Source organism: Dreissena polymorpha, chromosome 15 (assembly GCF_020536995.1).
Source record: "Dreissena polymorpha isolate Duluth1 chromosome 15, UMN_Dpol_1.0, whole genome shotgun sequence".
In the NCBI taxonomy this organism is placed as follows: Eukaryota; Metazoa; Mollusca; class Bivalvia; order Myida; family Dreissenidae; genus Dreissena; species Dreissena polymorpha.
Window position 1 is genome coordinate 11898542 of NC_068369.1, and position 16069 is coordinate 11914610.

Below are 16069 nucleotides of genomic sequence, written 5' to 3' on the forward strand. Positions count from 1 at the left end.
TCCATAGCTTATCTTTAATTACACAATTTAGCATGTAAGTCTTTGGCCCGATTTGAATAACTACCTAACCTTTTACATTGGAGCAAGTAAATCGCTCTTTGGTATTTATAATCCATTATAACGAAATGATAACGCTATAATTATCAATTGAAACTTAAAGCCATACGTGCACTGATTTACAACCACGAACCATAGACGAACATGAATGAAACAAAACTGAAATACGATATAAATCAAATATCAATAGTTCAACATAATTGATTATCATGATGATTAAATAATTATGAAGGCAGTTGTAGCTTCTTATATACGAATATGCACGTTGTAATGGTGAACCGTCGTCTTTCTGAGTAGTGCAATTATATACTCCGGATTTTTCTTGATATAAACTATGACAATTTCAATAATACAAGACTTTCATCACTAGTCTGCAAACTGTTTTTACAGTAGGGGTCTCACTAAATGATTACCTTGCGATTATATTAAGATATATATAGTATATACAGTACACTTAATTAGTCTTTTTTACAGCCAGCCATCGTCTGTCTAGCAATTTCGTGTTTCGGTGCTAGGCTAGAGATTGGCTGGTTATATATCTAACTTAACATAATGATCATGATAACACGATACTCCTGGCTGCCTGACTAGAATTTCGCTTTTGCCTCATAGACGGGACAACTTGGAGACTCTATAAGTAACAACAAATAACAAAGCATCGCGATTTTACTAAATAATAATGTTTATAAAGTTCTCTCTTTTTTGCCGATATTGATGTCAATATCCATATATCGTTTATGTTTGTATTTACCAGAACCCTTGTTAATTAATTGTTATATTTTGTTCCGATCTTCGTATCTTGTATATGGAAGAATAAAAGTAAAAGTGAAAATATCCTCCTTAGTTAACCCTTAAAGCGCTGGAGCTGAATTTTAAAGGCCCTTGCAAACAGTTTGGATCCAGATGAGACGCCACAGAACGTGGCGTCTCATCTGGATCCAAACTGTTTGCTATTCTGATAGTATTCTTTGAAAAAAATTCGAAGAAAATGCTAATTTTAGAAATTCAACAGACGACATTTTAGCAGACGACAAATTACCCAGCATGCAAAGGGTTAAGAAAGATTAAATCAACCCTATCAAAATCAAAATTATTGACAACTGTGAAAAGCATACTATCAGGCAACTGATGGAACTGATTGCGATGATAAAATGAAGATGCCTACCTTTTAAAACAGTAAAATCTAAAAAATAACCTATTTATGCCTAGCGTCTAGAAAAAAAGGCCTTGGTAAACAGCGTAGACCCAGATGAGACGCCGCATGATGCGGCGTCTCATCAGGGTATGCGCTGTTTGCTTAAAAGAATTTCTGTAAAAATATTCTAAATATAGAAATAAACATGCCAGACATCCCTAATTTTGGAAATAAATTGATCCATTTTAGAAGGATGGGAGAGTCCACTAGGCATAAATGGGTTAAAGGTGCCTTTTCACAGATTTTGGCATTTTTTAACTTATTCATTAAATGCTTTATATCGATAAATGTAAACATTGGATCGTAAAAGTTCCAGTAAAAAATCAAGAATAAAATTAAAAAAAGGAAAAGAACATTGCCCGGACCAGGTTTCGAACCAGTGACCCCTGGAGTCCTGCCAGAGTCCTGAAGTAAAAATGCTTTAGCCTACTGAGCTATTCCGCCGAGTACACGTACTTGGCGTATTTTATACCTTATATAAGCAATCTTCGTAGTTTCACAAAATTTAACGACAAAAACAGAACTCTCCAAATTATTCAATCGTTTCGCGTTGCAACGCTTTATAATTTTTAGGTTTTAAAATCGTCAAAAGATGCATATAATGGCTATATTAGACCATGGTAAATGTTCAGTATTACTGTTTCCTCACAAATATCATAACTAAAACGAAAATTTGCGAATCTGAAACAACTTTTTTCAATTTTGTCAATTTACCAAAGCGTGAAAAGATCCCTTTAATATCACAGAAACCCACGCATCTAAAACCTCCCAACCAGAAAGTCTTCTGTAAACATCGACAAGAGGTCTTTGTAAGTACCAAACAATTGTTAATGGTCGCCGTAGTAATCGAAGGTGATTTATATTAATTGGGTATCAGTGAATAATTGCGGATAAGGGTCACTTTATTTAGAGGAAGGAGCAATTTGTAGTCATCAAATATTAATCGAACACTTTGTAGCCGACAAGGCGACACGTGCTTTACGTTTAATTACGTATGAGTTAGTTCGACCTTAAATTTAAATATTTATTGAATTGCATTTTCTAGACGATTAAACATTTCTCTTTCAATACCAATTTGATCGCAATAGCAGCTGTGATATAATGAGATTTTAAATGAAATAAGCAAGACATCTTCTGAAATGTACTTCTGGGTGTTTTGTTAAACCGTATGATTTTAATGAGGTTTGTAAAAGTGCAAAGATGTGGTAGGTTCTTGCAAGTAAATTAATATGTTAATTAATATGTACTTCAATGTATATCAGTTTGCTTTGAATGACTGTCTTGCATGACCTTTGAAAAAATGTAATATAAACGTGTGCTATGTCGTTTCACTGTTCACTATAAATATGAATGATAGAATATGTAGATCACTAATGTTTCATGTTGTCAAATATACGATTGCCTTTTATATTTTCGCTTCGCACTGAATACACATCACATTTATGTGAAGGCCAGCGAAGTGTTTCCCAACTTTCAATCTCTCCGTATATTTTGAAACAAATATCATTCTTCAGATAAGGTGGGTCTTCTCAACCACGAAATCAAATCTTAAACGATTGTTAACGTGTGAAATCTTCTATCAGACATTATAAAAAGAATCCACTACAAATTTTATCAGACAATATACAAATCCACGAATTTTTAATCCAACAAATATTCCATATTTTATAATTCCAACAAAGTTAATGTAAACAAAATCAAATGATATGATATTTACAATAGTTTAATGGTGAATTGTATTATAAGGATGGATTAATGTTGGTGTGGTCTTCAGATGCGGTCGGATACAGGGGAACCCGGAGAGGAATTTACATGTTCTCTATGGTTACCGCGCAGGGACGACACTTACCGCCCACACTGTATTTTCGCTAAGAAAAGACTTCCGTTATAAGAAAAAATATCATTACAGCGGAAAGTGTCGTCTAAAGCGGACTGCACAGGCTAATCTGGGCTGACACTTGACGCACATGCATATAACCCGTTTCCAAGAGCGAGGCTCATATGTAAAAGATAGGCCATATTTATACACCATTTAACTAAATTATTAAAAAAAATATCCGAACAACATGTATATAAATTAAGTATTGGGTACGATTGTAATATCCGAACTATATAAATTAAGTATTGGGTACGATTGTTACAGTTAAAATAATTTTCAAATTATGTCAAATTACAAACTCTATGAATAATACACTACGAACATGTATATCGCACTCTGATTTGCTAAATTGTAAAAACGTATCATTCGTTTATCAAACCCTAGTGTTTTTTACACTCTATAACATAGTTGGCATCGGACAGTACCTTTGAAGTCTAATAGTAACGTAATAAAACACTGTATTTTCCAAGGTTTTCAGTCGCAGTAACTCTCAATTATATTGAAAAACAGTATGTGCATTATTTATTTCCCCTTAAAATTCATATAAAAATAAGTCGCGTTATTTCGCTGTTTTTTCTGCCGGATAAAGCTCTAAAGGTACATTTAAAATGAACACGTTTTAGGTAGCGATAAGTCATGTCAAATCATAATATTAATTTCTAAAATGGTTTACACATGCATTCTCCGTGCAGAATTTGTCTTTTTATTCTTTGTGTCCAAATTCTTTTAAATCGATTATGAAATATGTTTTAATTATAATTTAGGCTTGGAAAAAAAGCAATTCTAATATCCATGCCAGCTTTGTGAACGTCTCTACATCGGTCACTTTTTTCGTGGACCAATTTATCTACATGTGGATGTTTTACAAATGTAAGAGATGTGGATGTAATGTCACAGCATGATGAACAATCATCATTTATTTGATTTCCAAAAGTCGCCTTACAATAATGAATAGAAACCTGAAAGACATGTGGTAAAACTTAACTTGAAAAGCACAAACAAAGTTATTGTAATGCCTAATATTATAATATAATAACAATAATGCGGTTTGGTAATTACGTTAACATAATGGCTGATGTGTATCTAGAAATTGAAGCATCGTAGGAACATATGACGACAATCAACATTCATTCTAAAGTTTTTCTTTTTATCGTGGCGGTCAGTATGTTGAGTAGTTAATACGGATTGCCCCCTACCCCACCTACCCATTGCTCGCGTCACTGGGAACGCAAGTTCTTGAAATCATACATAGAATTGTGTTATTTCCTTAGACCGCGAACGTATCCTTAATAAACAACGAAACACAACGATTCAAATTGAAAATACAGCTTGTATTTTCGTATCTATGCGTACGACCAGATGACCCATTTATAACGAATTACATAAAAACAAATATGAACGCATCACATTTTGATATAGATTTCACAACTCATACATAAACTAGAGCTGGTATAGTTTACACAGAAAAGAGACTATATTCCTGCAGGTAATCATATTTGTGACAAAACTTGTCAATATTTTATATCCAATAAAATATTAGGAAAATTAACGTGTTCACTGGTCAGTAACGCAAAGCCGGATGTCTATTCCACGAGCATTATTACCCGCCAATACAATACACTGAACGACCCCTACCGGAGACTTTCTTATGCAATGAAAAATAATTTTCTTCTAATAGTCGCTGATCTCAAACTAGGAAATTATTTATAATGGTTTAAAAAGGTTTGCTTATTCCAACAGCATTCACTCACCATCAAATTCGTTCCGGTTACTTTATTTTTTATTTGATGCAAACACAATAATGAGATTTTGAGACGGCACGTAAAACACGGTATAAATTGTTGGTCAGGTTAATTTTAAAAGTCCTTTTGCCAAAGAAAATTGTACAAAAAATAAATATTGTTTGATAGATAGATAGATATATAGATTTATTTCGGCATAGGAAGCATATACACAGTTCACAACATAACATAGAATAAAATAATAAGCAATTATTGAAAACTATATCATGTACAATAAACTATTACATGCTCACCAAACCAAGGATAACACAAAAAAGAGCAAGCCCTTATTTCCATTGTGGTCCTTATTATTGGTGGCATGACAAAAAGAGGCAGACCTTAAACATAACTATGTTGACCTTAAACATAACTATGTTCATAGTAAAATAATTATTTAATGAAAAAAATAAATATATATCACCGTTCAAAAGAGATCAAACTAATTATCACAGTAGTGCTCAGAAATTATGACAGGAGCTGGAACTAAGATCAATTGATAATGTTATCAATTATTGCAACACATAGATATTTTGACAGTTGTAATTTGATGATATGATGTATCATGAATTATCTAAATTAAATATATTGCTAAAATGTATGTTATGAGTTTGAACTAATAATTATTAAAAATAAAAACCTAAGCCGAAGTTAATATCTGCTTATTAAAAGTGAAAAGATACACATATATACAAAATTAAATATTATTCATTAAATGACTTTTAATGGCAACCTTAAAGCCTTCTAACCTGTTGACCTCTGTGAGTTACTCAGGTAAAGAGTTCCAGAGTTTAATGCTGTTAAAAGAAAAGGATTTGGAACCATGACATTTGACCTTGGGTAAACAATACCCACCCTTTTTACTAAGGCTAGTGCTGTAATTATGCATAGAATCTTGATAAAGCAGTATATTTCTTGTAGTTACTTTAATACGCTTACACTTTGCTATGATCTGTCGAGTATTATGATTTGTACGACAAACTTAAATGGGATGTTAAATTGCTTTTAATGTAGATGTGCCGAATTCGATAACGCTTAAAGAGGCGAACATATTCAAGGACAAGAAAGGGTATTTTGTATCGAATATAACATGCTCAGATCCCAGACAGCCATTATGTACATACCTATGGAAAGTACGATATTTATGGGACTATTTTGGCAAACAGAAGCGTGCTTTACATCGACATAATATGAAAACTGGTGTGAACCTACATGTATATAACGCCTGCAACACTATGTCTCTTCGAAGCCATGAAGCAGCTGCAATATAAAGCGTGAACTGGATTTGGATTTATGACTTCATAAGAAACATTGATAAAGAACGTGAAATTAATTTTTCATAATAACTAACACAAAATTGTATATCAATAATTGCGACATCAATAACGAAATCATTTTATATAATAATGTTACTTAAATAAACAAAGCAAGCTTCCTTTTTATAAGGATCAGTATATGTAGATCTAACTTCAAATGACGTTTTCATTTAAAACGGTCCCTCTATCCGAGGGACGATTGAGTTTTAGTGTGGTGTAAATCTGTGCACTGAATTGGCTCGAGCACTTTGAGTTATGCGTTGAGTATCGTTCTGCTATATTTTCGGCCTTCAAGGGTCCTTTTCACAGATTTAAACATGTTTTGAAGTCTGTCATTTCATGCTTTATGTTGATAAATGTTAACATTGAATACAAAAAGCTCCAGTAAAATATAAAGAATAAAATTTAAAAAAGGTTACCCTCAGCAGGGCTCGAACCACTGACCCCTTGAGTAAAAAATCTCCAACGTAGACCACTCGGCCATCCTTCCGGATAAAACGCTAGATGTATTGTATACTACATACAATATAAGTATTGATGCAGAGCATCAAAGGGCGTCGGGAATTTCAGTGTTAAAGGCACTCAATGAAGTTACATGGAACGATTTTTTTCTACTGTAAATATTAATATATTGGCTGATTATTTTAAACAAAATAGAAAAAGATACTGGTATGACCATTATCTATGATGTTGTGTTATAACCCCAAATAACCATTATCTATGATGTTGTGTTATAACCCCCAAATAACCATTATCTATGATTTTGTGTTGTAACCCCCAAATATTTCATAGTTCATTTTATTTACATTGGTTTCCTTTTTTTTACTGGCATCCGTGTGCAGTTTTCATTAATGGAACAGAACGGTGTAGGTTTTAAAAAATCAGCTTCATCTTGTAAGCGTAATTTCATATTTTTCTCAACTTCAAGGGGAGATGATTCTGAACTTATTCTTACGTTGCTCATTTACGATAGGGGTTGAGTACTCATTGATATGAGAACACTGTAAAAGTTTTAATGTGTTTACGAACCCCCGACCCTCTCACACATATATTTCATGGGCATAATAAAAACAAAAAATGGTTACAATAAAACAGCATATTTATTTAAACTAAAATGTCTACATCAAAACAAAAAGTTATGATAGAAAACAAATAAAATAATTAGATTCTACTGGGGCTCGAACCTTGGACCTCTCACATGTGAAGCGAGCGTGTAACCACTACTCTACGGAACCGCTTGAAAAATCACCTTCTAACTAAGATATTAATAAGTGACTGTAGTGTAACGGTTATTAATAAAGCAATAAACCGTGTAATCGTTGTCGTTTTGTAAAATTTTAGAAAATACGCGTTAACCAAATCTCGAACAGCAAAATTCTGCGCTATTGTTAGAAAAACCACAAAATAAATATATTTTGATTATGTTTTGTTTTTATACCGGTTCGCGTATTTGCCCAGTCCCTGTGATCTTTTATTATTGCCCAGTCCCTGTGATCAGTTATAAATTAAAAGAATTAGCTTTGCATTATTGGCAATAAATGTTGTAGTAAATGTAATAGGCACAAATGCAGTACTTATTTTCACTAATTTACACAAAAAAATCACCACTATGCAAGATATTCTGACAACAAAAATATATACATTGATCCGTAAATAAACTTATGCAAATTAAGCCTATGGAAGTTTTTGCGGTCACTCTTCGTCTGGATTTACAGACTGGAGATAGAAAGTCTTGGCATGGCAGGGCTGGCATCAGTCCCTCAACCACCTTAAAGAAGAAGGTCAACCAGTTTCGCTTCCTTCTTTGAGTTGATAAATATAAGGGCCTTCTAGCACACTTGTAACGAAGCCTGGTGTTTTGATGTTAAGTCGCCGATAATGAATTTTGCAGCCTGCTTGTTGTTGTTTTGTGTGTCTACCGTCTTTTTGCAGGTGAGTGTCCCAGACGATAGCGATGTATTCACGTGAGGACCTAGCCAATGCAAGATAGGCTGTGGTACGTCAGGATTAAGGGCAGTGTTTTATATAACGCCTTCAGATATTTTAACGCCGATATGTGGATTTTCTGGAACTTGGTGAAGGATATGGTTTTTAAGCTGATTGAAGATGTTTGGTTTATGGTCAAGATTTAGCATTTGGTGGCGTTGAAGCGCATTCCCGATGTGTTGTCCCATACATCTAGTTGGTACAGTGGTTGCTGGCACACACGTCTTTTTATTGTACGGTAAAGAAGAAAATTGTCTGCAAAAAGAAGAACTGAGGTATTTTCTGAATCGGGTAGATTGATTTGGCAGATGAATAGCACGCGGCCTAGGACTGTGCCTTGGGGTACACCGGAGTCGACTGTAGCTGGTTTGGATTCCTCTCCTTCCGCAACAACTTTCATGTCCCTGTCTGTGTCGACCTCCTCAAGACAGTGGTTGATGTTACCACTTGCGCCATACTGCTCTAGTTTGTGTAGGAGTTTTGTTATATGGAACAGTATAGAAAACCTTTGTAAAGTCCATGGTAGCAATGGTTATCTGTGTACCAGAGTCGTGGTTGGTAAGAAAATCGTCGACAGTGGCCAGTAGTTGTTTCTCGCAGGTGTATCCAGTACGAAAACCATGCTTTAAGTTAGTAAGGATGCTGTTATTTTACACGTAGGTAATGAGGTATTTATGCTCTATGATATGCTCTAGTAGCTGATGTCAGCTTTACATGTATCAAACAGTGACTGAATGAATGAGGAGCCGTGGCGTTTAGCTTCATCAATAACGGTGGCTGAGAGATGTTGCATATCCTGGTTGATGTAATTGCAGTTTGATTTAGAGCATATGGCAATCTATCTAGGCTTGTGCTTGATATTCTGGGGGATTATATCTCTATCAGGTTCTACCATGGCGGGGTCACCATTACCAGGGACTGAAGACGATATTTCTACCAGTGATGGATTGTTTGTAAATAGAAGGTCACGTATCTTGATGTTTTTAGTAGGTGGTCATGTTTTTGGGTGAGACGATGTTCGATCGTTTATATATTTATTTATGGATTGATGTATCGGTTGGTTGTTTGAAATAAGAATGTCCGCCTAACTGTATCCTAATATATCAATTCGCTTTAACGCGCCCCAGTCAGAGGTACGTCTGGAGACGGGTCTGCTTCAATGACCGTATCTTTCGTTTTGCTATGATTTGATAATTTTGTTTATACATGTTTGTGTTTGAAGATAGCATTTGAGGCGTAGTTTCGGATACTTTAAAATGCAATCATATTCCTTAAAAAAAGATTGCTGTTGCAAAATAAACACATAAATCTTTTGAAGATTTCCTTCTCTAAAACAACCGGTTAAACGAAACAAAAAGGATTCAAACCGATTTGTCACTTTAAAAATTAACAAATACTCAAAAGCCAAGTGCGGGTAAAATTTTCAGTCAATGTTAGACATTTGCAGAATTAGATATGGATCAATATATATGTATTGTAATTCTTTTACAAGCAAGTAATGAATTATTCTTTGTTGGATTGTTCTTGTATTAAGTATTTATTTGTTAAATCCGTTCAAAACATTTTAACTATAATATCTATATATTAAATTAAAAAGTAAATGTACATTTTTGTACACTGTAAATCGTGTTTATACTTTTGTGTATTCAAACGTTTAAAATATTGCAATTAAAACAAGATATTGTACATAAAATGATCTTATTAATCAAATCAGTTTTGTTTATTTTAATTACTAAAACGTCATTGCATGTTTTGCATTTGTAATATGTATGATAGTGTCTTTCTAGAACGTTTGCGAACAAATATTTTGAATGTGTTGTTGTTGTTTCTATTTAGAATACGTTGTTGCGTGTCCCTTATTGGAAATTGTGTTTTCTGGGGTTGGAGCGACTCCAGTTTTCCGGTATATAGCGAATGTGTCAGTGGATGGAGATGTGAGACTTTCTGCTCCAACAAAGAACCTCTTGAATGTGTCGTATGCCAGTGGTGTTCCTAATCTGACGTCATACAATGGGTGCTCGTTGGCATCGGGCCACGATATATCCCTTGGCATTCTAAACATCCGGCTGAATCCCGTACATCACGGCCAGGATGGAATCTACCAGTTCACACATGGGGCGACGGTCATGAAATGTGTTAAGCTCTTCATATACGGTAATAAACGTAACCAGGTTGTCTTTATAATTTTACTAAAGACTACATCTCTAATAATAGGTTAGCGCAATAACATAATATTTTAAATAATAAAGTTATCAACAATTATAATACTTTTATTTTGGTATAAGGGAAGTGCCGCTATTGGCGACTCGAGTCTTCATGTACAAAAATAATTCCGCGAAAATACACAGAAAGCGTAGTTAAAACAAGACCTGGAACAGCCTTATTATTAAGCGACGGAGACAAATGAGCGTACCACGCAGCGTCATAAACGTAAAATATGTTTCGCTTTTGCACACAAGCGGTGTCTATGTGCCGACAACATATTTTTAGACAGAATTCTAAGTTAAATTAATGATATTTAGGTAGAAGTTTAGTTAGAAGTTTTGCAATTTTATCGATGTCAACAATTGTTGCACGTGTCTGTGGGTTGCACTTCGTATTATGGTTTGAGGTTTTGCAGGGAATTACCTCGGTGAACTCTGCGTTTTTTAGCTCGAATGTAAACGGACCAAATAAGAAAAAATGGGAATTTTTATTTATGACAACTGTTTCAACGACTATAAATCCCCGTATTCAACTTGGAGCAATAGAAGTATCACATAAGGAAATGATTGCTTAGAGTTTCAGTTTTGAAAGACCCTTAAGAAAACACTTCACTTTTATTTCTTCTCCTAAAGTAGACTTTCTATTTGCTTTTGCTACAGGTGAAAATGTGTCATAAGAGTTTAGTCATGCTCTATAAAAACCATGCTTAATGCATTTCCGAAAGTTTTGCCCAAACATAGCCTGTCTCAAACATAGCCTGTCTCAAACATAGCCTGTCTCAAGCATAGCCTGTCTCTGGCTAATTATGGACGTGTTTCCATCGTAGCTGGGTTTAGTAAAAGAGATATTTCCTCTTAATTAAAAAAAAAGCCCAAAGTGTAGTTATAAATGAAAACAACAACATAAAAGCGCAAAATGTCGTCATTCATTAGCCTGTGCGAATCGCACAGCATTTGCTCGGGCTCTTTACGCACACGCATTAAGCCCCGTTTTCCCAGAGCAAGGCTCAGCTGTCACGTGGTAGTCGTATTAAATTACTTTTTTTTTCTTCAGTTAAGCTTTTCATTCCCAAAACTACACGAAACTCTGAAGCCGCGTTGATTATTGTAATATATAAATTATAACCATATCATTTTCGTTGTCAAATAAATTATCATATAAGTTTCTTTCGTTGTTATTCATCAACTTGATCTTACGCTCTCGGCGCTTTAATTCTCACTATTTAGACCTTTTAGTCGTTACCTGGTGAAACCTCAAAAATATGATTTCTAAAATGCATGAGCATGCACACTATGTACATTAAATGTTTAATGCAAGCCGAAAAAAGCGTTTTTGCTCGCTAAATATACATCGATTTATATATAGAGTACATCGACATTGATGTATTACTTGTATTTGCGTTCGATTGGCATATATAGAAACGCGTAATGAAACCAAGAAATACTTTTGATGTTATTCAGGTCAACCAAACAAGCCGACCATCAGTTCCAATGTCAGTATGGCGTACGACGGCCAATCGGTTACTCTTCGATGCCACAGTGTATCTTCAACTGTTCCTGGTGACCATAACCTTTCAATGACGTACGAATGGAAGAGAGGAGAACATGTTGTCACATCAGATGGGAAGTTTATTTTAGAGGCGAAATCCAGAGGAAGCCTTACAATAATGAATGTTGTAACTAGTGACACAAAGTACAACTTCACTTGCAGGGCAACAGAAGACAGTGGAAACACGTCCCTGTCGAGCGATGCGTTCTATTTGAAAGTCGTTTGTACGTATATTGTTTACAGTGAAGTGTGATCTCACCTTTAATATATAGCTATAAAGATATGTATCTCGATCGGCAATTATGTTATCATATCTGAAGAAGTTTTTCTGGTGTTAAATTTTTGAAGAACGTCGAGTGTTCAAGTTATTGCCATTGTTCAGTAACTGTATTATTTGTTTTATCGTTTATTACATAGTTACTTATTCTGTAAATATTATTGTTATTATATTGCTTATGTTAATAAAGGGAGCTCTGCTGAATAGGCAAATCTTGTTATCATCCTCCGGTATTATACGATACATGATGATGCATACAACTAATGACATATGAGCCGTGCTCTGTGAAAAAAGGGGGCTTAATGAGTGTGCGTAAAGTGTCGTCCCATATTAGCCTGTGCAGTCCGCACAGGCTAATCAGGGACGACACTTTCCGCTTTAACGGTATTTTTCGCTTCAAGAAAGTCTCTTCTTAGCAAAAATCCAGTTTAGTTGGAAAGTGTCGTCCCGGATTAGCCTGTGTGGACTGCACAGGCTAATCTGGGACGATACTTTACGCACATGCATTAAACCCCTTTTTAACAGAGCACAACCATATACATTATTTAATCATTTGTCACCGAATTGAACGGTCGATGCAAAGTAATGGCATAAAACCAGTTAAAAAGCAAATTATTGGTTTCATGATTTCTAACTTATTACCACCCAATAGATGGACCAAATGCAGTAACGTTGTCACCATCACATGTGTCCTACGCCCTGGACGAGACACTGCCGCTAAACAACATCTCTTGCGTCTCCGACTGTTACCCAGGCTGCACATACACATGGCTGAAGGGCGGAGTGGTGTTCAGCAGTGGCCCTGTGCTCTCTCTCGGGTCTCTACTGAGAGGAGAAGCTGGCAACTATGTCTGCAGAGCAACCAATCCCGAACGTCCATCTATTTCGTTGAACAGTTCGGGCGTAACAATCAACGTGCGGTGTAAGCAATCTTTTATATGTTGTTATATGTTAAAAGTAAACCTCGATACAAAACATCATTTAAGCATGTCATTATCATTTAAATAAATGAAACTAATAAGATTGTTCACAATTCAGAAATGCTTGTTGTTTTTGTTGAAGTTCTGCAGTAAACATAATCAATGTGCCAAATAGAAAACTAACAATATGTTATTCATATACTGTATTGTTGGTTTTTAAATCAAATGAACATGCATCTTTCATTGCCTGAATAACTTAAACATTTGCAGCGAGTTATTACGTTAGTGTTGCGCCAGATAAAAGTGTTAATATACATGTCATATAACCTCTAGAATATCATTTTAACGTTGTAAATAAAAGAACTGTATTGTTTGTTCTAAATCTGCTTTCAAAACAGCGATTGAACGTTATTACTTTGATACAAGTGCAAATACTATTTCAGCCAATGTCGTTACAATTGTATTAAAAAATATTTTTCATTACATTTAACCTTAAACGTGTTTTAAGACTTTTACCTTTAAAATTGATAATGACATCGATGTGGTATTGACGTAATCGATATAAAGTTGTTTATAAGCCATACTCATTATTTTTAATATATTGATTATGTTAATGTAGGGAGTTCTGTCGAGTGGGAATATATTGCTATCATCCTCTGGTATAATACATGGTGATGCATAAAACTAATAGCATATATGCTATTAAATCATTTGTCACCAACTTGGAACGGTCAATGCAAAATTATGGCATAAAACAGTTAAAAAGCAAATTATTGGTTTCATGATTTCTTACTTATTACCACCCAATAGATGGACCAAATGCAGTAACGTTGTCACCATCACATGTGTCCTACGCCCTGGACGAGACACTGCCGCTAAACAACATCTCTTGCGTCTCCGACTGTTACCCAGGCTGCACATACACATGGCTGAAGGGTGGAGTGGTGTTCAGCAGTGGCCCTGTGCTCTCCCTTGGGTCTCTACTGAGAGGAGAAGCTGGTAACTATGTCTGCAAAGCAATCAATCCCGAACGGCCATCTATTTCGTTGAACAGTTCGGGAGTTACAATCAACGTGCGGTGTAAGCAATCTTTTCTATGTTGTGCAACGACTAATTAAAAGTAAACCTCGATACAAAACATCATTTAAGCATGTCATTATCATTTAAATAAATGAAACTAATAAGATTGTTCACAATTCAGAAATGCTTGTTGTTTTTGTTGAAGTTCTGCAGTAAACATAATCCATGTGCCAAACAGAAAACTAACAATATGTTATTTATATACTGTATTGTTGGTTATTATATCAAAAGAACATGCATCTTACATGGCCTGAATAAATTGAACATTTGCAGCGAGTTATTACGTTAGTGTTGCGCCAGATAAAAGTGTTAATATACATGTCATATAACCTCTAGAATATCATTATTAACGTTGTAAATAAAAGAACTGTATTGTTTGTTCTAAATCTGCTTTCAAAACAGCGATCGAACGTTATTACTTTGATACATGTGCAAATACTATTTCAGCCGATGTCGTTACAATTGTATTAAAAAATATTTTTAATTACATTTAACCTTATACGTGTTTCAAGACTTTTACCTTTAAAATTGATAATGACATCGATGTTGTATTGACGTAATCGCTATAAAGTTGTTTATAAGCCATACTCATTATTTTTAATATATTGATTATGTTAATGTAGGGTGTTCTGCCGAGTGGGAATATATTGCTATCATCCTCTGGTATAATACATGGTGATGCATAAAACTAAAAGCATATATATTATTAAATCATTTGTCACCGACTTGGAACGGTCAATGCAAAATTATGACATAAAACAGTTAAAAAGCAAATTATTGGTTTCATGATTTCTAACTTATTACCACCCAATAGATGGACCAAATGCAGTAACGTTGTCACCATCACATGTGTCCTACGCCCTGGACGAGACACTGCCGCTAAACAACATCTCTTGCTTCTCCGACTGTTACCCAGGCTGCACATACACATGGCTGAAGGGTGGAGTGGTGTTCAGCAGTGGCCCTGTGCTCTCCCTTGGGTCTCTACTGAGAGGAGAAGCGGGCAACTATGTCTGCAGAGCAACCAATCCCGAACGTCCATCTATTTCGTTGAACAGTTCGGGCGTAACAATCAACGTGCGGTGTAAGCAATCTATTCTATGTTGTGTAACGACTGATTAAAAGTAAACATCGAAACAACAAAGCATTAATTAAGCATTTCATGATCATGATATAAATAGAAATGCTTGTTGTTTGTTGTTTTTTGTTGTTCTGCACTTAACATAATTCATGTGCTTTATAGAAAACTAACAACATGTAATTAAGAAACTTTATTGTTGTGGGTTAAATCAAATAATTTTGCATCTTTTATGGTCTGAATAACTTAAACATTTGCAGCGAGTGATTACGTTAGTGTTTCGCCAGAAAATTTTTTAATATACATTTCACATAACCTCGAGAATATCAGGTTTAACGTTGTAAATAAAAGCACTTTATTGTTTGTTCTAAATCTGCTTTCAAAACAGCGATCCAGCGTAACTACATTGATACAAGTGCAAAAACTATTTCAGCCGATATCGTTATAATTTTATTAAAATAATATTTTTTATTGCATTAAACCTTATAAGTGTTTTACGACTTTTACTTTTAAAATTGATTATTACATCGATGTTGTATTGACGTAATCGATATAAACTTGTTTAAAATCAATACTCGTTTGACACACTCATAAAATGCTGACATGATATATTAGCGACCAAATTGGTATGATGAAAATTCACCTGTTGCCTTTTTTCAGACGGCCCTGATGTTATGAATATAAATGTCCCATCGGAATACCGTGTCACAGAAGGCGTGAACACCCTAAACATAACCTGCACAGCAATAT

General features: G+C 34.8%; 1 protein-coding gene across 1 annotated transcript; it reads left to right on the forward strand.

The window, feature by feature from the left end:
• The first annotated feature begins 9104 nt into the window (after window positions 1-9104).
• On the forward strand, window positions 9105-15997 carry LOC127860887 (carcinoembryonic antigen-related cell adhesion molecule 5-like). The gene is made up of 5 exons (XM_052399193.1): window positions 9105-9160; window positions 10196-10365; window positions 11877-12188; window positions 15056-15306; window positions 15980-15997. The coding sequence occupies exons 1-5, from the start codon at window positions 9105-9107 to the stop codon at window positions 15995-15997; spliced, it is 807 nt and encodes a 268-aa protein (XP_052255153.1).
• The last annotated feature ends 72 nt before the right edge of the window (window positions 15998-16069 follow it).